Consider the following 23,282-nt stretch of genomic DNA (forward strand, 5'->3'; position numbering starts at 1 on the left):
GCTGGCAATGGCCATGGCTACCACGGCTGTCAATGAGATGCCCCTGGACATGGCCCCGGACTCCTTCGATAACCAGTACCAGGGCTGTGGCACTAACATGACCGCGACATTGTCGGCCCTCAACAACTCAGAGTTCCAGCGAAATCCTCTTTTTGCCCAGGCCTGGCTTAAGGCCACAGCCGAGTGGCAGAGACGGGGGTCCCCTGTGTCCCCTCTGTCATCTCCAGCCCAGGCCATCGCCCTCATGGCCTTCACGATGGATGAGCTGCACACAGAGTTCAATGCAGCCGTGCGTAGAGCCAGGCGCTCCATCCAGGAATACCGAGACAACTTCCACTTCAAAACGCTGCATTTCCTGCTGACCCAGGCCCTGGTGACGCTGAGGCAGGCTCAGAATGGGCAGTGTCACAACGTGTACCGGGGGGTGCGCACGTACAGGTTCAATGCAAAGCCTGGTGACATCGTCCGGTTTGGTCAATTCTCTTCAGCATCACAGAATGAAAAAACTGCCAAACACATTCGGAGTGCCACGATGTTCCAGGTGTATACGTGCCACGGTGTAGCAATCTGGAATTTCTCCAAGTATCCTGACGAGAAGGAGGTGCTGATCCCACCATATGAGACCTTTGAGGTCATCAAAGTCAGCCAGGAAGGAGAAAAAGCGAGGATCCAGCTCCGCTCCAATGGGACCTTCAGCAAATACAACTGCGAGTGGCTGCAAGGTGACGCCACAGGTGACAACCTGGGGGGATGGGGACACCCACTGTGACCATGGGGACACCAACAGTGGACAGGGCACATCCATGACAGGGCACAGAGGCTGGGGACACTCACTCAGAGTTTGGGGACAGGGACAGGACATGCTGGGGACACCAAGCCTGAGGACACCCATGTGGGCACAGAGAAAGGGCACAGAGATGGAGACCCCCACTTGTGGGAGGGAAAAGGTAAAGGAACACCCATGCTGGGGGACAACAGGGACAGGGACAGAGACATGGGGCCCTCACCCCATTCCGAACCTGTCACTCCCCACCAAATGCAGTGCTGTGGAGATGGGCCTTGTGTGCTGGATGTCGGGGGGCTGGGACCCGTCACGGCACTTCCTGAACCCCTGTCACCACCGGTCACCCGCCATGGCACCTCCTGACTCCACCTGACCCCTGTCAAACCTACGCCCACCATGGCACCCCAGACCTCCATGGCACCTGTACCCTTCCGTGCCTCCCACAACACCCTGTCACCTGTCAACTCATGGTCCCCATCTCTCCTAACCCTCCAATATGCATGTCCCCAACTCCGTCCCTCCCCACATGGTCCTCCCTTACCCCTCTCTCTGTCCCCCAGGTGGGAGCATCCCCAGCGCCCCCTTCCTCCTCCTCGGACTCCTCCTGGCCACCACAACATTGGCAGTGGCAACAGGGATCCTCTGAGCCAGCAGGCAACCAAAGTCACTGAGGTCACTGTGGTCACTGTGGCCGCCACGATCACCAAAACCTCCAGGACCCTCAGAGAAACAAGACCACCAACGCTACCATGGCCACCACTGCCACTCTGGCCACTGTTGCAGACATTTTTTCATAGAAATCCTTTCTTTGGGATTTGTGCATCTTCTGGGAAGCAGAGCCCCAGAAGAAGGATGTAAATAATTGTTATCGGCTGCTGTGAAATGTAGCAGGTGCCCCTGTGATTGGGTCAGATTCTGTGTTTACAATTGGGGCCCAATCACAGGACCAAGCTCGGGGACAGATTCCCTGGATACAGAACTTTGTTATTCATTCTTGCTATTCTATTCTTAGCTTAGCAAGCCTCTGCAACTTCTCTTCTTATTCTTTTTAGTATAGTTATAATGTATTATATATCATATATCAATAAATCCAGCCTTCTGATCAAGAAACAAGATTCTCGTCCTTCTCTCACCACAGCGACCTCCTCAGGTCTCTGTAAAAGGCCACCTTGGCAGCTATCGCCACCTTGAGGTCACTGCAGCCATCAGAGGCACTCTGGACACCATGGTCTGTATAACCACCAAGGCCGCTGTGCACACCAACAGTCCCTGAGCCACCAGAGCCACTCTGACCACTGTGCACATCAGGGCAATTGTGCAAAGCAAACCTATTAAAAATTTCTATCAAAACAATTTCATTGAATAATCCTGTCAAAGCCAGCAAAACGAGACAATTCCTAAACAGGGCTCAATGTCTTTCCCCACACCAACAATCATGGGAATGTCTCTTTCTCTCAGCCTCAAGGAGCATCCCTAGGCAGCATTCCCTTCCCAAGGGAGGATCCTCACACACATTTCATTCCAAGCAGAGTAAGAGAGAGGAATCTCTGTCTCAGAGGGGAATCAATGTTCCCAGTGTCAGCTGATGGATGGCCAGGCCAAGCTCTGATGCTTCATCCTCAGTTGTCAATTCAGGGTTGGTGATTTGGGCTGGTTTTAGCCCAATTCAGCACCAAAATCAGCAGAAGACCCCTCTCAGTGCAGCCTTGATGGCCACCAATGGGGCAATGTCCCTTGGGCACATTCCAGGCAGATCATCCTGCCACATCCTGCACTTCAGGGGGACCTTAAAGGCTGGGATTTGGGAGGTTCAACAGGGCAAGGGCTGGTCCTGTCCCTGGGGAGGATCCGTCCCCAGTGCCTGTCCTGGCTGGTTGGCCTGCTGGAGCAGATCTGGAGACGGATCTGTGGTGCTGGTGGGTGACCAGTGGAGCTGGCTGTGTGGTCTGGGGCCAGGAGAGACCCAGGGGATGTTGGAAAGAGTGGGGTCAATATGCCAGGGTCGCTCCATCCCAAACCATTGCAGAGCCCCCGGGGCTGGGATGGGGTGGGGTGGGTGTTCAGCAGCGCCAGCAGCTCGTGCTGCCACCTGCTGTTGGCACCCGGAACTGCAGCTGGGAGCGGCGCATGCGCAATGCTGCTGATTTCCCACACTCACTGCTGCCCTCCTGTGGACAATTCCCACACCACAGCTCGAGGAGATCGGGTAAAGAGGGAAAATCCCTGATTTGAAACAAAAAAAGGTTTCCTGAATGAAACATCAGGAGTTTTCATCAATAAATGGGTGGTGCTGCCTCTCTCCCCTTTTCTCCATTTTGTTTTACATCCTTTCTCTTTCTGCTTGTTCTTTCTTTTTTTTCCTCCCAGTGCTTCTTCTGTTGCATTGCCTCACATCAGGAAATTCTGAACCGGCCCCAGGCTGATTGTTCATCCTTTTTTAATTGCACTGAGCAGACCCCGCCAGCTGCCTCAGCCCTTCCTGGTGCTCCAAACCCTTCTACTTTTCCATCTCTTCCCTGGACATGCTCCAGCCCCTCCAGGTCCTTTCAGAGGGTCTGCAGTGAAAAAGGGAAACATTTCCCTCTTCAGGAAAAAGTGAGGAATATTTCTCCACCACCTCTTTGAAGATCAAGCTGTGAAAAATAAAGCTTTCAGTGGTCTCTAAAGAAAACACCAGGAACTGCTTTATTTTAGGAGATGAGGCACTCTGCAGGAAAGGCATTAAAGGAGCTGTAGGGGATACATCAGGTGAGCCAGCACCAAATTTTGGTAAACTTTTGATACACCCGGTGAGCAAGGATCAGGGTTTTATTCATTTCTTATACAGCAAGTGAGAAAGCAACAATTTTTTGCTATACCAAGCAAGGCAGGCAAGGAGCGCTAGGAGGTGGCCATGGCATTGCCACTCCCCAGCCCCTCTGTCTGGAAGTGTCCAAGTGGCCCCAGGCACTGCCCAATCTCTGCTGTCCATGCTGTCCATGCTGTCCTGGCTGCTCCAGTCCGTCCCCCCCCCCCCCTCCCCATGCTGGTCCTGCTGGCCTGGCATCGTTCCCTCACTGGGCACATCTTGGAGGGGCTTTTCCAGGATGGACACCTTTTACAGTGACCGTGGTGGCCACAGTGGCTGTGGTGGCCACGGTGACCTTGGTCGCCTTGGTAGCCATGGTGTCAATGGTGGTCTCAGTAATTGCAGTGAACACAGTAGTCACAGTGGGCATGGTGACATCATGGGTCACCGTGAGCACATTGGCCATGCTGACCATGGTGGTTCCAATGCCCAGAGTGGCCAGAGTGGTCGTAGAGACCAAAGTGGCCACAGTGGCCGTAGTAACAATAACGACCACAGTGGTCACACTGGGAAAAAGGGACCATAGTTGTCATAATGCCCTCCATAGCTTTGGTGGCTCCATTTATCTGGGGATCCTGGTGGTCCTCGTGCTGGTGGCCTTCCACAGTGGCCTCCACAACCACCGCGACCTTAGTGGCCTTGTGGCTTAGAGAGTTCCAATGGCCACTGCCATGGCTACGGTCGCAAGGAGAAGCCCCCCAAGATTGGGAGAGTTCCTGGGGAGGCTCCCACCTGTGGGGACAAAGAGAGGGGTCAGGGGATCCTGGGGTGAGAGTGTCAGGCAGGCATATGGAGGGCCTTGGGAGAGTGACAGAGGTGGTGGGTGGCCCTGAGGGTGTGTTGTCAGCGGGGGCCATAATGAGGTCCATGTCCCCTGTACCCAGCCATGTACCTTGTCCCCCCAACTCCAGCACTGGATGTCCCTGTCCCCCTCACCTGGCACTGGGTGTCCCTATCTGCTGTGCCCAAGCAATGCTGCCCCTGACCATGTCTCAACCTCTGGGTGTCTTGTCTCCCAGCCACAGTGGGTGTCCCTGTCCCCTCTGGGCCATGGGTGTCCTCAGCACCGTGTGTCCTTGTCCCCAGCCCTCTCTGAGTGTCCCCGTCCCCCCAGGTTGTTCCCATGATGTCACCTCGCAGCCACTCGCAGTTGTAGTTGCTGAAGTTCCCAGTGGAGCGAAGCACAATCTGCACCTTCTTCCCTTCCCTGGTGACTTTGGTGACCTCAAAGGTCTCGAAGGGTGGGATCAGCACCTCCTTCTCGCTTTGATTGAAGGAGAATTTCTCGATGTGTGCTCCGAGACACGTGTGCACCTCGAACATCGTGTCTGTCCCATAATGTTCGGCCACCGATTTATTCAGTGATGATGAAGTGAATTGACTAAGGCGGACTTTATCGCCATATTTCACACTGAACTGTGTCTTCACTCCCCGGGACACGTCCAGACACTTATTATGGCATTTCAGCTTCTGGAGGGCCTGGGTCAGCAGGAAATGCAGCGTTTTGAAGTGGAAGTTGTACCGGTACTCCTGGCAGGACCGTCCAGCCGAACGCACGGCTTCATTGAACTCCCTAAACACATCATTCATTGTGTAGACCATGAGGGCGATGGCCTGGTCTTTGGTCAGAAAGGATGAATAGGAACCTCGTTTCTGCCACTCGGCTGTGGCCTTCTCCCAGGCCTGGGAAAACTTCTTGTTCTCCCGGAAGTCGGAGCTCTTGAGGGCAGGCAAGGCCGCAGTCATGGCAGCGCCACAGTTGAGGTACTGGTCATCAAAGGAGTTGTGGGCCATGTCCAGGGGCACCACCTTGATGTCCGCAGTGGCCACGGTCATTGCCAGCAGTGCCAGGGTGTGAGCCAGGGGGGCCATGGAGAAGAGAGGCCACAGGGACCAGTGTGGGACACTGTGGGACATAGAGGGAACACAGAGGACAGACAGTGTGACACAGGGAGAACACTGGTGCATACCAGGGGATTCTAAGGGGACACTGAAGGGACAGAGGGGACTCTGAGGGACGTGGCTGGACATGGGGAGGCTTCTGTGGTGAGGGGCTGAGGAGTGACAGTGGGGTCAGCCTAGGGAGAGTGGGGGCTGCCCTGGCCAGAAGACCCCTGGACATGTCCTGGAACCTGATCCCAAATCCTGTGATCACTCCTGGATACCTCAGTGTTCCCAAGACTCTCAATCCCACTCCCACAGTTCCGTGTCCCCCCCCCCTCGCAGTGTTTCCCATTGCCTCTGTTACCCCAATCCCTCCCCCAGTGCCTTGTACCCCTCCCAGTGACCCCGTGTCCCCCAGGACACTGACCCAAGGTTTGGGGTCCCCAATGGGTCCCAGCTGTCCCTGTCCCCTCCCCCCCTTACCCCAATCCCACTCTCAGTCCCATGACCTCCCTGGTGACCCCTGAACACTGATCCAGTCCCATGTGCCCCCCAAGTGTCCCCCAGTACCCCACTGCCACTCCCATGGTCCTGTGTCTCCCATCACTGCCCCCAGGACCACCGCAGGACTTCAGTCCCTGTCCTGTGACACCCCCAGTGCCCCCCAGACCCCAATCCCTCAGTCCAATGTTCCCCCCCGAGGGTGCCCAGTCCCTGTTACTGAAATCGACCAGAGTGAAGCTCCCTGATGGAACTGCAGGTATCAGAAAGCCGGAATTCTTGATCAGCTTGGACTCACAGCAGATGTCTCCTGGTCCTGCATGTCAGGGGGGACTTTGATATTGGGTATTTATGCATCATAATTATAAATATGCATGAAATTGTGTTCCTTATCTAATACAGAATCCAGCACGTTTCCCATAAATAATTTGCATGGCTCTGTCTCTTTTAGGAAATAATTTTTATTTTGCTGCAGAGTCATAAAAATTAATTTTCTCAGTGTGGTTTTCACCGAGTGCCCCAATATCCCAGATAACCATGCCTCAAAATTTTGCTTTGAGCAGCCGCTGCTCCTTCTGTATTATAGAACTTGCCAAAACCCCCTCACTGGAGTTCCCTTTATCTCTTTCTCCACAGGTTCCAGCAACCTTTGCCCTGCTGCGTCCACAATTTTACATCCTTTTATTGTTTTTCACCTGTTCATCCTTAAACTGTACCAAGCACCATTAAGGGATCTAAAACTTTCTATTCTCTTTCTTATTGCTCACCCTCTAGGACCCAAATCCCACTGTCCCATTTCCCCCCAGGTTCCCCCCAGGTCCCACTCCCCACTACTTACTGATTTGCAGTCACGCCTCAGATACCACTTGGGGTCACCTATCAGATGCCATCTGCGGAGGATCAGCAATGGGACATCACGCCAGGATCAATATGATCAAGTGAAGTCAAATTTATTACAAGAACGGGCTATATTTATGCTCTGTTCTACTGTTCACGCTCCTCAAGCTAATACGTGATTGGTTCAGCCTATCTGTGCATGCGTCTCAAGCCTTCAGCTGATTGGTTAGTCTTCTTTCTTCATGCCTCTCACTGTGGTTTATTGCCTTGCCTTCACACGCTCCGCTGTGGTTTTTTGCTCTGTCTTCTTAGTGTGACCCCCATCCTGTATTTGTGTTTCTTCTGAGTAGGCTCTTCCTGTTTTCGAGGTATGGTGGACAATGTGAAATTCTATTCAGACCCCATTGAGGCTGGCTTAGGCACTGTGTCCATTTTCCTGCAAAAATCCCTCAACAGACATCCCTGTAGGCACCTTGAGCCTGGGGTTGATCTCTTGTGGGAGTACCTGGGTGACTGAGCTGAGCTGAGCTGCCCAAAGAAGTGGCTGTAATACAGTCCAGGGCACACCAGCTTGGGGATTGACAAATGCCTGTGGGAAACAGACTTGCATTAAAACTGCACGAGAGGTTCCTTTGAATTCCAAACCATCACCTCCAGGCATCACTGAAAGAGGAAACACACCTCGGGATTACTGGCAAATGGATTTTCTGAGCTACCACACCAACATAGGCTCAGGTATCTCCTGGTGTTGGTGGATCCAGTTTTTGGGGTCTAGAATTTCTCCTGCCACACCAACAAGGCCAGGGAACTCACTCAGGCACTCCCCCAAGAGATCATCCCCAGGCTCAAGGTGCCTACAGGGATGTCATCTGATAGGGGATCCCAGCTGGCATCTGAGGTGTGGCAGCAAATCAGTGAGCAATAGGGAGTGGAACTGGGGGAAACTGGGGTCACATGGGACTGTGGGATTGAGGTCATGGGGGCTGAGCAACAAGAGAGAGAATAGAAAGTTTGAGTTCTCCTGAATACTGCTGGATAGGGCTTAAAGAAGAACAAGTAAAAACCAATGAAAGGATGCAAAAGTGTGTACACAGAAGAGCAAAGGGGGCTAGAATCTGTGGAGAAAGAGATAAAGTAAAGTCATGTAAGGGGTTTTTGGCAAGTTCTGTAACAGAATGAGCAGCGTCTGCCGAAAGTGAAAGTTCAAGGTGAGGGCATCTGCTATTCTGGGGCACTCAGTGAAAACCACACTGAGAAAACTCATTTTTAGGACTCTCCAGGACCATAAAAGGATTTCAAGAAAGAGGCAGAACCATGCAAATTATTGCTAGGAGAGTTGCTGGTTTTGTGCTAGGTGAGGGACACATTGTAATGAACATTTGTAATTGTAGTGGGTAAAGACCCTGTGGCAAAGCCCCTGCAGGACCAGGAGAGATTCACTGTGAGTCTGAGGTGATAAAGAATTCCGGCTTTCTGATACCTTCAGTTCCATCAGGGAGTTCACTCCAGCCAATTTAGGTATTGGGGCGGAGGGGACTCGAGGGGGACTCTTGGGGAGGACACAGGACAGAGGGATTGGGATAGCGGTGCTGGAAAGACACTGGGGGAGCCAGAGGTCTGGGATTGGGGTAATGGGGGACTCTGGGGAAAAATGAGGGGGGACACGGGATGGTGAGAGTGGGATTGGGGTGATGGGGGGAGCTGGGAGACACTGTGGGGGCAGAGGGTGATGTCTGGATTTGGGTTGAGGTCCTGGGGTGACACTGGAGAAATTTGGGATGGGGAGTGGGATTGGGGTCTGGGGATAGGACGAGGGGGACACTGGAGGACTCAGGGAGTGACCCCAGGATTTGGGTTGGGATCCTGCTGGGGCTGAGGGGACTTGTAGTCATGCGAGTAGGATTGGGCTTCTGGGGGGCCAGGAGGATACAGTACTGTGGGATTGGCATTGGGGTTCCTGGGGCTGGGAGATATTGGGGAGGCCTCAGTAACCCCAGGATTCAGGATCAGGGACCCCAGACATGCCCAGGGGTCTGCTGGCCAGGAGTGCCTCCCTTAGCCCTGGGCTGACCCCACTGCCCTTCCCAGTCCCTCACTGAGGAACCCTCCCCATGTCTCCTCTGTGTCCCCTATGTGTCCCCCAGTGTCCCACCATTGTCCCTGTGGCCTCTCCATTCCATGGGTGCACTGGCTCAGACCCTGGCACTGCTGGCAATGGCCCAATGGTCACCGCAATCAAGGTGAAGACCCTGGACATGGCCCAGGACTCCTTCAATGACCAGTACCAGGGCTATGGCCTTGCCACGAATGTGAATTTGCTGGCCCTCAACAGCTCCGAGTTCCAGCAGAACTCTCTCTTTGCCCAGGCCTGGCTTAAGGTCACAGCCAAGTGGCAGAGTCGGGGGTCCCCTGTGTCCCCTCTGTCATCCCCAGTCCAGGCCATCACCCTCATGGCCTGCACAATGACGGAGCTGGAGTTGTACAAGTTGTTCAATGATGCTGTGTGAGTGTCCGGGTGCTCCAGCCAGGAATTCCAGGACAGCTTCCATTTCAAAACGCTGCATTTCCTGCTGACCCAGGCCCTGGTGACGCTGAGGCAGGCTCTGAAGGGGCAGTGTCACAACATGTACCGGAGGGTGAGCAAGCACTGGTTCAAGGCAAAGCCCGGTGGCATTGTCTCGTTTGGTCAATTCTCTTCAGCATCACAGAGAGAAATAACTGCCGAGGACTTTAGGAATGCCACGGTGTTCCAGGTGTACACGTGCCACGGGATGGGAATCCAGCAATTCTCCAATTATCCTGATGAGAAGGAGGTGCTGATCCCACTCTTGAGACCTTTGAGGTCATCAAAATCAGCCAGGAAGGAGAAAGGGTGGGGATCCAGCTCCACTCCAGTGGGACCTTCAGCAAATACAACTGCGAGTGGCTGCAAGGTGACACCACAGGTGACAGTCTGGGGGGATGGGGACACCCACTGTGGCCATGGAGACACCAACAGTGGATAGGGCACACCCATGACAGGGCACAGAGGGTGGGGACACTCACTCAGAGTTTGGGGACAGGCCATGCTGGGCACACCCATTGTGTGCACGGAGACAGGGCACGGAGATGGAGACCCCCACTTGTGGGAGGGAAAAGGGAAAGGAACACCCATGCCAGGGGACAACGGGGACAGGGACAGAGACATGGGCCCCCGACTCCATTCCGACCCTGTCACTCCCCACCAAATGCAGTGCTGTGGGGATGGGCCTTGTGTGCTGGATGTGGGTGGGCTGAGACCCCTCATGGCACTTCCTGAACCTCTGTCACCACCTGTCACCCGCCATGGCATCTCCTGACTCCACCTGACCCCTGTCACTCCTAAGACCACCATGACACTCCTGACCTCCATGGCCCCTGTACCCCTCCGTCCCTTCCCCAACACCCTGTCACCTGTCACCTCATGGCCCCCATCTCTCCTGTCAACCCTAACACCCCATTATGGCCGTTCCCGACTCCCTCACTCCCCACATGGTCCCTCTGACCCCTCTCTCTGTCCCCCAGGTGGGAGCATCCCCAGGGCTCCCTTTCACCTCGGAGGACTCTTGGCCACCACAAGCTTGGCAGTGGCAACAGGGATCCTGTGAGCCAGCAGGCGACCAAAGTCACTGAGGTCACTGTGGTCACTGTGGCCAATGAGACAGAGTAGGGATCCATCCTGAATTAGGTGAAGTGTCTAACAACGGTGAAAAGTCAAACGGTCAAAGCTGAAGGGAAAACTCGCATGCCGAGACAGCAAGGAGACAGAAAAAGAAAAACAGAAAAGACCACAAGGTCAATTTGCCCCGACCTAGAAATTCCTTTGATAAAGAAGAACTGGTGCTTAGTGTCATGAGGGATTAATATGTATGAACTTATTGTGAAACTGTATGCATATGCATTTGGAAGGGGGATAAAAGGAGGTCTGAAATTTTCAGGGGTACGCATGCCTTTTGAGGAGAATCTTGTCCGTGTGCGTCCGGCGTCGTAAATAAACATACTGAGCTTTACAACTTTTATAAAGTTGTGAGGTTTCTTCTTTTCTCCGCAAAACACCACCACTATCACCAAAACCACCAGGACCCTCAGAGAAACACGGGCACCAAGGCTGCCAAGGCCACCACTGCCACTATGGCCATCTTTGCAGCTATTGCCACCTTGAGGTCACTGCATCCATCACAGCCACTATGGACACCATGGTCTGTATAACCTCCAAGGCCACAGTGAGCGCCAAGACTCCCTGAACAACAAGGCTACCAGAGCCACTCTGACCACTGTGCATATCAGGGCAATTGTGCAAAGCAATCCTATTAAATATTTCTACCAAATCTATTCCATTAAATAATTCTGACAAAGCCAGAAAAAAGTGACAATTCCTAAGCAGGGCTCAATGTCACTCCCCAGAACAACACTCATGGGAACATCTCTTTGTCTCATCCTCCAGGAGGATCCTCGGGAAGCATCCCCTGAGGAAGCCCCTTGAGGATGGAAGGGTGGAGGAGCCCCAAGAGATAGCCATCGGGCAGCCATTCCCCCCCGAGTAGAGAGAGAGGGAGAGTCGGTGACGACGAATGTGATAGCAGCCGGCCCAGGAGGAGAAGGGGGGGGGAGAGTGCAGCCCGGCCGGAGCAGCAGCGCGTGTGGGAGTACCGGCGTTCCGGGGCAGACAGAGACTGAAATTTTTAACCCTTTCTTACATGACTGGGGCCTTGCAAAAATGCTGATCCTCCTCGGAGCTGAATAAGAAGGGAGATAGGAGATGAGATGAGACAAGGACCTGGCCTGAAGGATTGTGGAGACGACTGAGTGGGGAGAGATGATTGGAGTGGCCGTTTGGCTGGACTTTTCTTGTGTAGCCATAGACTCAATTTTATTCCTGTGACACAGAGACTGCACTTGGGGGGAAGCAGTGCCTCAGAACCAGGAGGGCTCATCGTGGGGACCCCTCGGCCCCGGGGGTTGGAAAAATATGGGAGGGACAGATGTCCCAAAGCAGAGACTGTGCCTTTTTGGAGCGAGACAAGGCATCCTTAAAAGACAGCCCTAGAAGCAGCTCTGGTCCATGCACAGTGGTGAGAGCACTGGGCATGGAAGGAAGACGTCACAAGCGGCAAAAGGACTTTCCGGGCGGTACCAAAGTGACATTGGAAGCACACGAGGTTTCAGCGTGTTTCCAGGGAAAGACTATGGAACAAGAAGGACTCCTCTCCTCTTCATGAACTGAAGTTTGAGTATACTAAAGGGTGGTGCCAGGTTGGGCAGCTGGTGAATTGAGATAATGTATCGGATTGGGAAATTTTGGTGGTGGGGAGGAGGAAAGTGTTTTTTGTAAGGTTTTCAATTTTTTTTCCTTATAGTTTTTTCCTATTTTCCTGTGGTTTAGGTAATAAAGTTTTCTTTATGTTTAAGCTGGAGCCTGTTTTGCTTATTCCTGGTCACATCTCACAGCAGACAGACACCAGGGAGAGGGTGTTCTCATGGGGGCACTGGCTCTGTGCCAGGCCCAAACCATGACAGGGAGGAACCTCATGGACATATCATTTTAATCAGGAACAGGGGAGAGGGATCTCTGTCTGAGAGGGGACTGGACATGGCCAGGGTAAGATGATGGATTGCCAGGCCCAGTTCTGGTGCTTCACCCTCAGTTATCAATTTGTGGTTGGTGATTTTGTCTGGTTTTAGCCCAATTCAGCACCAAAATCTGCACCAGACCCATCTTGGTGCAGCCCTGATAGCCACAAATGGGGCATTGTCCATTGACCACTTTCCAGGCAGAGCATCCTGCCACATCCTGCAGTTCAGGGTTATCATAAAGGCTGGAAATTGGGAGGTTCAAGAGGGCAAGGGCAGGTCATGTCCCTGTGGAGGTACAGTACATACTGCCATCCCTGGCTGGAGGGACCTGCTGGAACAGCTCTGCAGAAGGATCTCGGGATGCTGGTGAGTGACCAGTGAAGATGGGTGCACAACCTGGGATCAGGAGGAATTCAGGAGACATCAGGAAGAGCAGGGCTGGGAGGTCAGGGAGTGATGTTGCCCCGCTCCCCTGCCCAGGGAGGCACATCGGGAGTGCTGTGCCCAGCTCTGTCAAGCTCCATGTGCTATTATGGGCTGCTCTGGACCCAAACCTGTGCTCAGGGATGACACTGCCTGAGCTGGGAGGTTGGGCCAGGTGCCCACTGTGGGTCCTTCCAGCCTGACCCATTCTGGGATTTGCAGATTCTGGCAGTTGTGGTTCAGGAATTGTCCACAGGAGGGCAGCAGTGAGCGCGGGAAATCAGCAGCACTGTGCAATTCCGGGTGCCAACAGCAGGTGGCAGCATGAGCTGCTGGCGCTGCCGAGCGCCTGCCCCATCCCGGCCCTGGAGGCGCTGCAATGGTTTGGGATGGAGCGACTTTTAAGCCCATCCGGTGCCAGCCCTGCCAGGGGCAGGGACATCTTCCCCTGGGCAAGGCTGCTTGAGAGCCCGCCCAGCCTGGCCTTGAACCTTTCCGGGAGTGGGGCAGCCACAGCTTTGCTATACCTGGATAACATGATGATTTGCTCTCACAATTAAGGGATGAATATTGTTTGTATGTTAAGAGAACTTCTGTCAATTTATGCTTATGTTATGGTGGTTTGTTTTTCAGACACCCTTTGTTCTTCCCATAGTCCCTTTTCCCCCTCTGTATTGTTCCCACCAGATGGCCCTGGATGTCAGGGCTGTCAGGGACATGTGGAGGGAGGGTGTGTACCTGTGCCCCTTGCATGGGGCCTAGGGAAAGAGCCAAGCCTGTTGCTGGGGAGGCGTGGCATGACAACACCTCACTTCCTAACAGACTTTGGGAAGGTCTCTACCAATGGACAGCAAGGAAGTGTAAACTGGCAGACTTTGGGTGGTGCTAGGGATAGAGGAGGAATATTGTTGTATATGTATGACTACTTATGGATATGTATTTGGCTGATGCAACTCCAGGGGTATAAAAGGCAGAGCCACCATTTTGTGGATGAGACTCTGGCTGCCGCTAAGCACACCGCTTAGGATTCAAGTGGAACAATATTTTTGCTATCTATCTTTTGAGCAGAAAAATTCACCTTGCCAGAGGCTTACTTGCACAAAGGAGACAGAAGAGTCCTGTTATTTTATTCATGATCAAAGCAAACGGCCGTGGGGAATTCCCTCATTCCATCTCAAATTGCTGGATGATGCAGCCTCCTTTCTTTTCCCCCTATTCCCCGCATATCTTCCACTCCCCTTCCCCATTGGCTGAGGTAGTTGGAAGGTGCAGACTTCCCAATCCACCTACTGCACATCCACCTTGCTACACACCTCACCTTTCTGTAACACAGACACATGACCATTAAAATGCACTTTAACTCCATCCTAGTGGGTAAATCAATATTCCTAAGCCTGTTAAATCTTTGTTCTTCTTGAAATTCAGGAATTTGGCAGGACCTTGTCTGAGCAGCAGTCCATGTCAATGAAGAACATTTTCTGAAAATGATAGTTTCTCCTATCACTTCCTTCTCGACAAGTACCAGGCCTTGTCTACCACCAGATTCACACCATCTATTTGTCAAGAAACCTTCCTCTTATGCCTTTGTAGGTTGAATTAATTGGGATGCAGAAATAGGGTTTGGTCTGGTTTAAGTGCTGAATATGTGGGAATTCACAGCATTTGGGCAAGAATCCAAATAAATGAATCTCAAAAGAAGTAAAGGGCAGAATGAAATACTGGGGTCAGGGAGGGGGGAGTAGGAAAGATTTTCTTTTTCTCTTCTCTTCCTCTTCTCTTTTCCCTTTTTTCCACCCAGGGAAATGGCAGTGGTGGCCCTGGTAGCCTTGGTGGCCTCTTTTCTCTGGCGGTCATGGTGGCTTTGATGATTGTGGAGACCATGGTGAACTTCATTACCTCATGGCTCAGACAATTCTGGTGGTCACTGCCAGGGCTGTAGTGGCCAGGAGGAGCCGTCTGAGGTGGGAGGGAGCCCGGAGAATGCTCCCACCTGGGGGGAAAAAGAGGAGGATGAGTGGTTCATGGAGTTGAATAGGTTGAGGCAGGTCAGAGAGGGGTCAGGGATTTCAGGGGTACAAGGAGAGGCATGAGTGGAGTTCAGGTGGGATGGAATACCATGGGGGTGGGGATCAGGGTAGTCAGGAGGGCCATGGGGGTTGTCTGGGGTTCAGAGGGGGCCATAACATGGGGTGAGTAAAGATGGGTGCCATGGGCAGTGCGAAGGTTGTTGGTGACCAGTGGCTGGTGTGCAGGAGGGAGGTTGGTGGTCAAGGGGCCATGGGGGCTTTAGGGATGATGGGGTGTCAGAGTGGCAGTGGGGTAATACAGGAAGCAAGGGGTTTCAGGGGGACCATGATGCTCTTTGTGTCTGACAGATGTTCGGGGAAATAGGGGGTGCCATGAGGGGTGTCAGAGGGGTGGGAGAGGTTCAGGGGAGGTCAGGATCATCCTGGCCCACCAACGAAAAGCTCACAGGGCTGGTCCCCAGAGAGCTGGTCTGCAGAGGGCAGGGACAGAGACAGCAGAGGAGGGTTCCTATCTCTGTCCATTTCTCCGTCCCTGTACCTGACATTCCCTGGAACCTGACATTCCATTTCCCGTCCCTGCACCCTGTCATGGGTGTCTCTGTCCCTGTCCCCCATCACCTGTGGGTGTCATTTTCCCCTGTGTGTTCTCATGGGTGTCCCCATACCCGCAGTGGGTATCCCTGTCTTCCAGGTCTTCCCCATGATGTCATGTCGCAGCCACTCGCAGCTGTATCTGCTGAAGGTCCCAGTGGAGCGGAGCTGGATCAATGCCCTGTCTCCTTCCTGGGTGACACTGGTGACCTCAAAGGTCTCAAAGGGTGGGATCAGCACCTCTTCCTCACTAGGCTTGGAGGAAAATTTTTGGATATCCACTCCGTAACATGTCTGCACCTGGAACATCGTGTCAGTCCCAAATTGCTGAGCAATCTGTCTATGCAGTGATGTTGATGTGAATCTACCAAACCGGATGGTGTCACCACACCGTGCTTCGAACCGAACACCACGCACACCCCGAAACACATGGTAACATCGTGGTCCCTGATTTTCCCTCAGTGTCACCAGGGCCTGGGTCAGCAGGAAATGCAGTGTTTTGAAGTGGAAGTTGTCCCGGTATTCCTGGTGGGAGCGCCCAGCCACATGCACAGCTGCGTTGAACTCCTTGTGCACGTCCTTCATTGTGTAGGTCATGAGGGCAATGGCCTGGGCTGGGGACAGAGGGGTCACAGGGGGACCCCGCCTCCACCACTTGGCTGCGGCCTTCACCCAGGTCTGGGCAAACAGAGGGTTCTGTTGGAACTCAAAGTGGTTGAGTTCTGGCAACAACTGGGTCATGGCGTGTCGGCAGCCAGGGTACTGGTCATCAAAGGAGTTCCAGGCCATGTCCAGGGGGACAACTGAGAAGCCTGTGTTGGCCACGGTCATTGCCAGCAGTGACAGGATCCTAACCAGGGAGTCCAGAGAAGGGAGAGGCCACCAGGACCAGCGTGAAACACCAGGGGACACTGGGAAAATGTGAGACATGGGGAGCACTGAGGAACAGGACAGGGCACCAATGGGACACTGAGAGAATGCTGAGGGGACATGGGGGCACCATGGGACACAAAGAAGATCTTTCCATCAGGGGCTGGGGAAGGAGAGTGGAGTCAGCCTGAGGAAAGAGAGGGCAGCCTTTGCCAAGAGACCTCTATACAAATCCTGAGAGCCTGATCCCAAATCCTGGGGTCACTCCTGGGTGACCCAGTGTCCTCTAGTGTCCCCAGGGGCCAAAAGCCCACACCCGCATTCTTGGTGTAATGTCCCCAGTGTCGCTTCAGACCCTCCAGGACCCCAGCCCTAATCTGGGGTCATCTCCTAATATCCCCAGTGTCACTCCGGCCCCACCTCCTTGCCCCAATCCCACTCCCATTCTGGTGTCCCCTTTGGAGTTGTGGGAAATGATACACCCCAGGACCCAAACCCAAATGCAGGGATGACTCCCTGCCCCCTGCAGTGTCCCCCAGCTCTCCCATGGAGATGGGCGGATAAAGAGGGAAAATCCCTGATTTGAAAGAAAAGAATTTCCTGAGCAAAACATCAGGGTTTTTAATAAAAAAATAGGTGGTGCAGCCTCTGTCCCCTTTTCTCCATTTTATTTTTCTTCCTTTCTCATTCTGTTTGTTTTTCTTTCTTTCCTCCCAGTGCTTCTTCTGTTGCATTGCCTCAAATCAGGACATTTGGATCAGGCCCAAAACTGATTATTCATCATTTTAAAATTACACTGAGCAGCCCCCCACCAGCTCCCTCAGCCCTTCCTGCTGCCCCAGACCCTTCCACAGCTCCATCCCTACCCTGGACATGCTCCAGTCCCTCCAGGTCATTTCTGAGGGTCTGCAGTGAATGAGGAAAAATGGAGGAACATTTCTCCAGCACCTCTTTGTAGATCGAAGTTTGAAAACTAAAACTTTGATTTGCCTCTAATAAAAATTCCCGGAAAAGCTTTATTTTAGGAAATGTGGTGATCTGCAGGAGAGGAATTAAAAGAGCAGGACATGACCTCTGAACATGTACTGGAATCTGATCCCAAATCCTGGAGTCAATCCTGGATGCTCCAATGTCCCCCAAATACCCCAACTCCCAATCCCACCCCCACAGTCCTATAACCCCCTCAATGTGTTTTGTCAGCCCCCCTACAGAACCCTTACTCAAATCCTGGGGCCACTTCCTGACCTCCCCCCAGTAACCCCAGTGACCGCCAGACTCCCAGTTCCACTTCCATCATTCTGTGTCCCCCCTTTTGGTTCTTCCCAGTGCCTCCATTACCCCAATCCCTCCCCCAGTGCCTTGTACCCCTCCCAGTGACCCCATGTCCCCCAGGACCCTAACCCCAGGTTTAGGGACCCCAATGGGTCCCACTTGTCCCTGTCCCCTCCCCCCTTTATCCCAATCCCACTCTCAGTCCCATGACCTCCCTGGGGACCCCTAGACCCTGATCCAGTCCCACGGGCCCACCAAGATTCCCCCAGTACCCCACTGCCTCTCCCATGGTCCTGTGTCTCCCATCACTGTCCCCAGATCACCCCAGGACTTCAGTCCCTGTGCTGTGACAACCCCAATGGCCTCCCAATGCCAATCCCTCAGTCCCATGTTCTTTCCAAGGGTGCCCAGTCCCTGATACCTAAATTGGCCAGAGTAAACTCCCTGAAGGAACTGGAGGTATCAGAAAGCCAGAATTCTTTCTCAGCTCAGACTCACAGCAGATCTCTCCTGAACCTGCACATCAGGGGGGACTTTGCCATCAGGTATTTATCCACCATAATTTTAAATATTCATGGAATTGTGTCCCCTATCTAATACAGAAACCAGCACTTTTCCCGTAGATAATCTGCATGGCTCTGCCTCTTTTAGGAAAAATTTTCTATTGTGCTGCAGAGTCATAAAAATGAGTTTTCTCAGTGTGGTTTTCAATGAGTCCCCCAATATCCCAGATTACCTTGCCTCAAATTTTCAATTTGGGCAGGCACTGCTCCTTCTGTCTTGCAGAACTTGTCAAAAACCCCTCACTGGAGCTCCCTTTATCTCTTTCTCCACAGGTTCCAGTCACCTTTGCCCTGCTATGTCCACACTTCTACATCCTTTTTTGCTGTTTGCCTGTTCATCTTTAAACTGTACCCAGCACCATGAAGGGATCTAAAACATTCAATTCTCTCTCTTATTGCTCACCTCCCAGGTCCCCAATCCCACCATCCCATGTCCCCCCCAGGTTCCCCCCAGGTCCCATTCCCCAGTGCTCACTGAGTTGCAGTCACACTTCAGATACCAGTTGGGGTCTCCTATCAGGTGACATCTGCAGAGAATCAGCAATGGAACATCACGCCAGGATCAATATGATCAAGTGAAGTCAAATTTATTACAAGAACATGCTGTATTTATGCTTTGTTCTACTGTTCACGCTCCTCAAGCTAATACGTGATTGGTTCAGCCTATCTGTGCACGTGTCTCAAGCCTTCAGCTGATTGGTTAGTCTTCTTTCTTCATGCCTCTCACTGTGGTTTATTGTCTTGCGTTCACACGCTCCACTGTGGTTTTTTGCTCAGTCTTCTTAGCGTGCCCCCCATCCTGGACTTGTTTACCTCTTGAGTAGGCTCTTCCTGTTTTCGAGGTATGGGGGACAATGTGAAATTCTACTCAGACCCCATAAAGGCTGGCTTGGGCACAGTGTCCATTTTCCTGCAACAATCCCTCAACAGAAATCCCTGTAGGCACCTTGAGCCTGAGGATGATCTCTTGGGGCAGTGCCTGGGTGACTGAGCTGAGCTGAGCCGCCCAAAGAAGTGGCTGCAATACAATCCAGGGCACACCAGCTTGGGGATTGACAAATGCCTGTGGGAAACCGACTTGCACAAAAGCTGCACGAGACGTTACTTTGAATGGCAAACCCTCACCTCTAGGCATCACTGAAAGAGGAAACACTCCTGGGGATAACTGGCAAATGGATTTTCTGAGCTACCACTCCAACATAGGCTCAGGTATCTCCTGGTGTTGGCGAATCCCATCTTGTAGGTCCAGAATTTCTCCTGCCACACCAACAAGGCAAGGGATTTCACCCAGGTACTCCTCCAAGAGATCATCCCCAGGGCTCAAGGTGCCTACAGGGATGTCATCTGATAGAGGACCCCAATTGGTATCTGAGGTGTGGCAGCAACTTAGTGAGCAGTGGGGAGGGGGACCGGGTGGAAATGAGGGGACATGGAACCGTGGGATTGGGTTCCTGGGGGATGAGCAATAAGAGAGAGAATAGAAAGTTTCAGATCCCTTAATGGTGCTGGATAGGGCTTAAAGAAGAACTAGCAAAAAACCAATAAAAGGATGTAAATGTGTGTACACAGAAGAACAAAGGGGCTGGAACGTGTGGAGAAAGAGATAAAGGGAACTCCAGTGAGGGGTGTTTGGCAAATTCTGTAACACAGAACAAGCAGTGTCTGTCAAAAATGAAAGTTCAAGCTGAGGTCATCTGGCATACTGAGGCACGCACTGAAAACCACACTAAGAAAACTCATTTTTAGGACTCCTCAGTACCATAAAAGGATTTTGAGAAAGAGGTGGAGCCATGCAAATTATTGGAGAGGTGAAGTTTCTGTACCATTGGAGGGACACATTTTAATGAATATTTATGAATAGGATGGATAAATACCCCTTGGCAAAGTCCCCCCTGCAGTGCAGGACCAGGAGAGATCTGTTGTGAGTCCAAGCTGATAAAGAATTCTGGCTTTCTCATACTTGCAGTTCCATCAGGGAGTTCACTCCAGCTGATTTTGGTATCGGGGCTGGGGGTACTCCAGGGGGACTCTTGTGGGGGAGGCACGGGACTGAGGGATTTGCATTGTGGACATGGGGGGACAGTGGGGAGTCACAGGTCTGGGATTGGGGAAATGGGGGACTCTTGGGGAAAATGAGGGGGAATACGGGATGTTGAGATTTGGACTGGGGTCATGGTGCGGGCTGGCAGACTCTTTGGGGGCAGGGGGTGATGCGTGGATTTGGGTTGAAGTCCTGGGGTACACCAAAGAAATTGCGGATTGGTAGTGGGCTTTTGGTCTGGGGCTGGGCTGAGGGGGACACTGAGAGGCGCAAAGAGTGACCCCAGGATTTGGGTCGGGATCCTCCTGGGGCTGAGGGGTCTTGTAGTCATGGGAGTAGGACTGGGCTTCTGGGGGCCTTGGTATTGTGGGATTGGGATCCCTGGGGCTGGGGCACATTGGGGAGGCAAAGGTAACCCCAGGATTTAAGATAAAGGACCCCAGACATGCCCTGGGGTCTGCTGGCCAGGAATGCCTCTCCTTCCCCTGGGCTGACCCCACTTCCATCCCCAGTCCCTCTCTGAGGAACCCTCCCTGTGTCTCCTCTGTGTCCTCTCTGTGTCCCCCAGTGTCCACACTGTTCCCTGTGGCCTCTCCTCTCAATGGCCCCTCTGGCTCAGACCCTGGCACTGCTGACAATGGCCATGGCCACCACGGCTGTCAATGTGATCCCCCTGGATATGGCCCTGAACTCCTTCGATGACCAGTACCAGGGCTGTGGCACTAACATGTTCGCGGCATTGTCGGCCCTCAACAGCTCTGAGTTCCAGCAGAATCCTCTTTTTGCCCAGGCCTGGCTTAATGCCACAGCCGAGTGGCAAGGTCAGAAGTACCATGGGTCGCCTCTGTCATCTCCAGCCCAGGCCATTGCCCTCATGGCCTACACGGTGAAGGAGACAAAGCTGTACAAGAATTTCAATGATGCTGTGCGTACAGCCGGGCACTCCAGCCAGGAATACCGGGACAACTTCCACTTCAAAACGCTGCATTTCCTGCTGACCCAGGCCCTGGTGACGTTGAGGCAGGCTCAGAATGGGCAGTGTCACAACGTGTACCGGGGGGTGAGCAGGTACAGGTTCAAGGCAAAGCCCGGTGACATCGTCCGGTTTGATCAATTCTCTTCGGCGTCACAGAATGAAAAAACTGCTGAGGACTTTGGGAGTGCCACAATGTTCCAGGTGTACACGTGCCACGGTGCAGCAATCTGGAATTTCTCCAAGTATCCTAACGAGAAGGAGGTGCTGATCCCACCATATGAGACCTTCAAGGTCATCAAAGTCAGCCAGGAAGGAGAAAAGGCGAGGATCCAGCTCCACTCCAATGGGACCTTCAGCAAATACAACTGCGAGTGGCTGCGAGGTGATGCTCCAGGGGACAGCCTGCGGGGATGGGGACACCCACTGTGGCCATGGGGACACCAACAGTGGACAGGGCACACCCATGACAGGGCACAGAGGGTGGGGAAACTCACTCAGAATGTGGGGACAGGGACAGGCCATGCTGGAAACACCAAGCCTGAGGACATCTATGTGGGCACAGACACAGGGCACAGAGGTGGGGATCCCCACTTGTGGGAAGGAAAAGGGAAAGGAACACCCATGCCAGGGGACAACGAGGACAGGGACAGAGACATGGCACCCCCACCCCGTTCCGACCGTCACACCCCACTAACAGCAGTGTTGTGGGGATGGGCCCCATGTGGTGGATGTGGGTGGGCTGGGACCTCTCATGGCACATCCTGAACCCCTGTCACCACCTGTCACCTGCCATGGCACCTCCTGACTCCACCTGACCCCTGTCACTCCTAAGCCCACCATGACACCCCTGACCTGCATGGCCCCTGTACCCCTCCGTGCTTCCCCCAACACCCTGTCACCTGTCACCTCATGGTCCCCATCTCTCCTTTCTCCCCAACCCTCCAATATGCATGTCCCGAACCCCATCACTCCCCACATGGTCCCCCCTTACCCCTCTCTCTGTCCCCCAGGTGGGAGCATCCCCAGGGCTACCTTCCACCTCGGAGGATTTCTCCTGGTCACCACAACATTGGCAGTGGCAACAGGGATCCTCTGAGCCATGAGGCCACCAAAGTCACTGAGGTCACTGTGGTCACTGTGGCCACCAAGACCACCAAAACCTCCAGGACCCCCAGACAAACAAGACTACTGAAGCTACCAAGGCCAGCACTGCCACTCTGGCCACCTTGGCAGCTATTGCCACCTTGAGGTCACTGCGGTCATCAGAGGCACTCTGGACACCATGGTCTGTATAACCACCAAGGCCACTGTGAACACCAAGACTCCCTGAGCCACCAGAGCCACTCTGACCACTGTGCACACCAGGGCAATTGTGCAAAGCAATGTTATTAAAAATTTCTATCAAAACAATTCAGTTAAATAACTTTGTCAAAGCCAGCAAAATGTGTCTATTCTTATGCAGGACTCAATGTCAGTCCTCACACCAACACTCGTGGGAACACCTCTTTCTCTCAGCCTTAAGAAGCATCCCTGGCAAGCATCCTCTTCCCAAGGGAGGATCCTCACACACATTTCATTTCAAGCAGGAACAGGAGAGAGGAATCCCTGTCTAACAAAAGACTGGACATTCTCAGGGTCAGATGATAGATGGCTAGGCCCAGCTCTGGTCTTTTATCCTCAATTGACAATTCAGATTGGTGATTTGGGGTTAGCACAATTCAGCACCAAAATCAGCACAAGACTCCTCTCAGTGCAGCCTTGATGGCCACAAATGGGGCATTGTCCTTGGCCACATTCCAGGCAGAGCATCCTGCCACATCCTGCACTTCTGGGGGATCTTAAAGGGTGGGATTTGGGAGGTTCAAGAGGGCAAGGGCAGATCCAGTCCATGGGGAGGCACAGTCCCCAGTACCCTCCTGGCTGGTTGGCCAGCTGGAGCAGATCTGGAGAAGGATCTGTGGTGCTGGTGGGTGACCAGGGGAGCTCGCTGTGTGGCCTGGGGCCAGGAGAGACCCAGGGGATGCTGGAAAGAGTGGGGTCAATATGCCAGGGTCGCTCCATCCCAAACCACTG

The 23,282-nt window shown here is 53.1% G+C and overlaps 4 protein-coding genes across 6 annotated transcripts; 2 read left to right on the forward strand and 2 right to left on the reverse strand.

Moving 5' to 3' along the window:
• LOC141731900 (erythroblast NAD(P)(+)--arginine ADP-ribosyltransferase-like) lies at positions 1–2,299 on the forward strand. Of its 2 annotated transcripts, none has more exons than XM_074559151.1 (2): positions 1–722; positions 1,345–2,299. In XM_074559151.1, exons 1-2 carry the CDS (start codon positions 8–10, stop codon positions 1,428–1,430), a joined length of 801 nt encoding a protein of 266 aa, XP_074415252.1. In that variant the 5' UTR covers positions 1–7; the 3' UTR covers positions 1,431–2,299. The 2 variants fall into 2 exon arrangements, with proteins under 2 accessions (XP_074415252.1, XP_074415242.1); XM_074559141.1 differs by having other exon boundaries at positions 1–734; positions 1,345–2,293.
• A 1,519-nt stretch (positions 2,300–3,818) lies between these two features.
• On the reverse strand, positions 3,819–5,533 carry LOC141731896 (NAD(P)(+)--arginine ADP-ribosyltransferase 2-like). Its single transcript, XM_074559133.1, has 2 exons — positions 4,766–5,533; positions 3,819–4,364 (listed from the first exon to the last, which is right to left on the reverse strand). Exons 1-2 carry the CDS (start codon positions 5,502–5,504, stop codon positions 4,279–4,281), a joined length of 825 nt encoding a protein of 274 aa, XP_074415234.1. The 5' UTR covers positions 5,505–5,533; the 3' UTR covers positions 3,819–4,278.
• Positions 5,534–9,683: 4,150 nt separating this feature from the next.
• LOC141731889 (erythroblast NAD(P)(+)--arginine ADP-ribosyltransferase-like) lies at positions 9,684–22,790 on the forward strand. 2 transcript variants are annotated; one of them, XR_012583793.1, is made up of 2 exons: positions 9,684–9,799; positions 22,220–22,790. XR_012583793.1 is itself a non-coding variant. In XM_074559120.1 (2 exons), exons 1-2 carry the CDS (start codon positions 20,835–20,837, stop codon positions 22,303–22,305), a joined length of 843 nt encoding a protein of 280 aa, XP_074415221.1. In that variant the 5' UTR covers positions 20,685–20,834; the 3' UTR covers positions 22,306–22,786. The 2 variants fall into 2 exon arrangements, 1 of the variants encoding a protein (XP_074415221.1); XM_074559120.1 differs by lacking the exon at positions 9,684–9,799 and adding an exon at positions 20,685–21,591 and having other exon boundaries at positions 22,220–22,786.
• On the reverse strand, positions 15,437–16,947 carry LOC141725501 (NAD(P)(+)--arginine ADP-ribosyltransferase 2-like). Its single transcript, XM_074529243.1, has one exon. The coding sequence runs from the start codon at positions 16,415–16,417 to the stop codon at positions 15,524–15,526; it is 894 nt and encodes a 297-aa protein (XP_074385344.1). The 5' UTR covers positions 16,418–16,947; the 3' UTR covers positions 15,437–15,523.
• Positions 22,791–23,282: the final 492 nt, after the last annotated feature.

This window comes from Zonotrichia albicollis, chromosome 1 (assembly GCF_047830755.1).
Source record: "Zonotrichia albicollis isolate bZonAlb1 chromosome 1, bZonAlb1.hap1, whole genome shotgun sequence".
Lineage (NCBI taxonomy): Eukaryota > Metazoa > Chordata > Aves > Passeriformes > Passerellidae > Zonotrichia > Zonotrichia albicollis.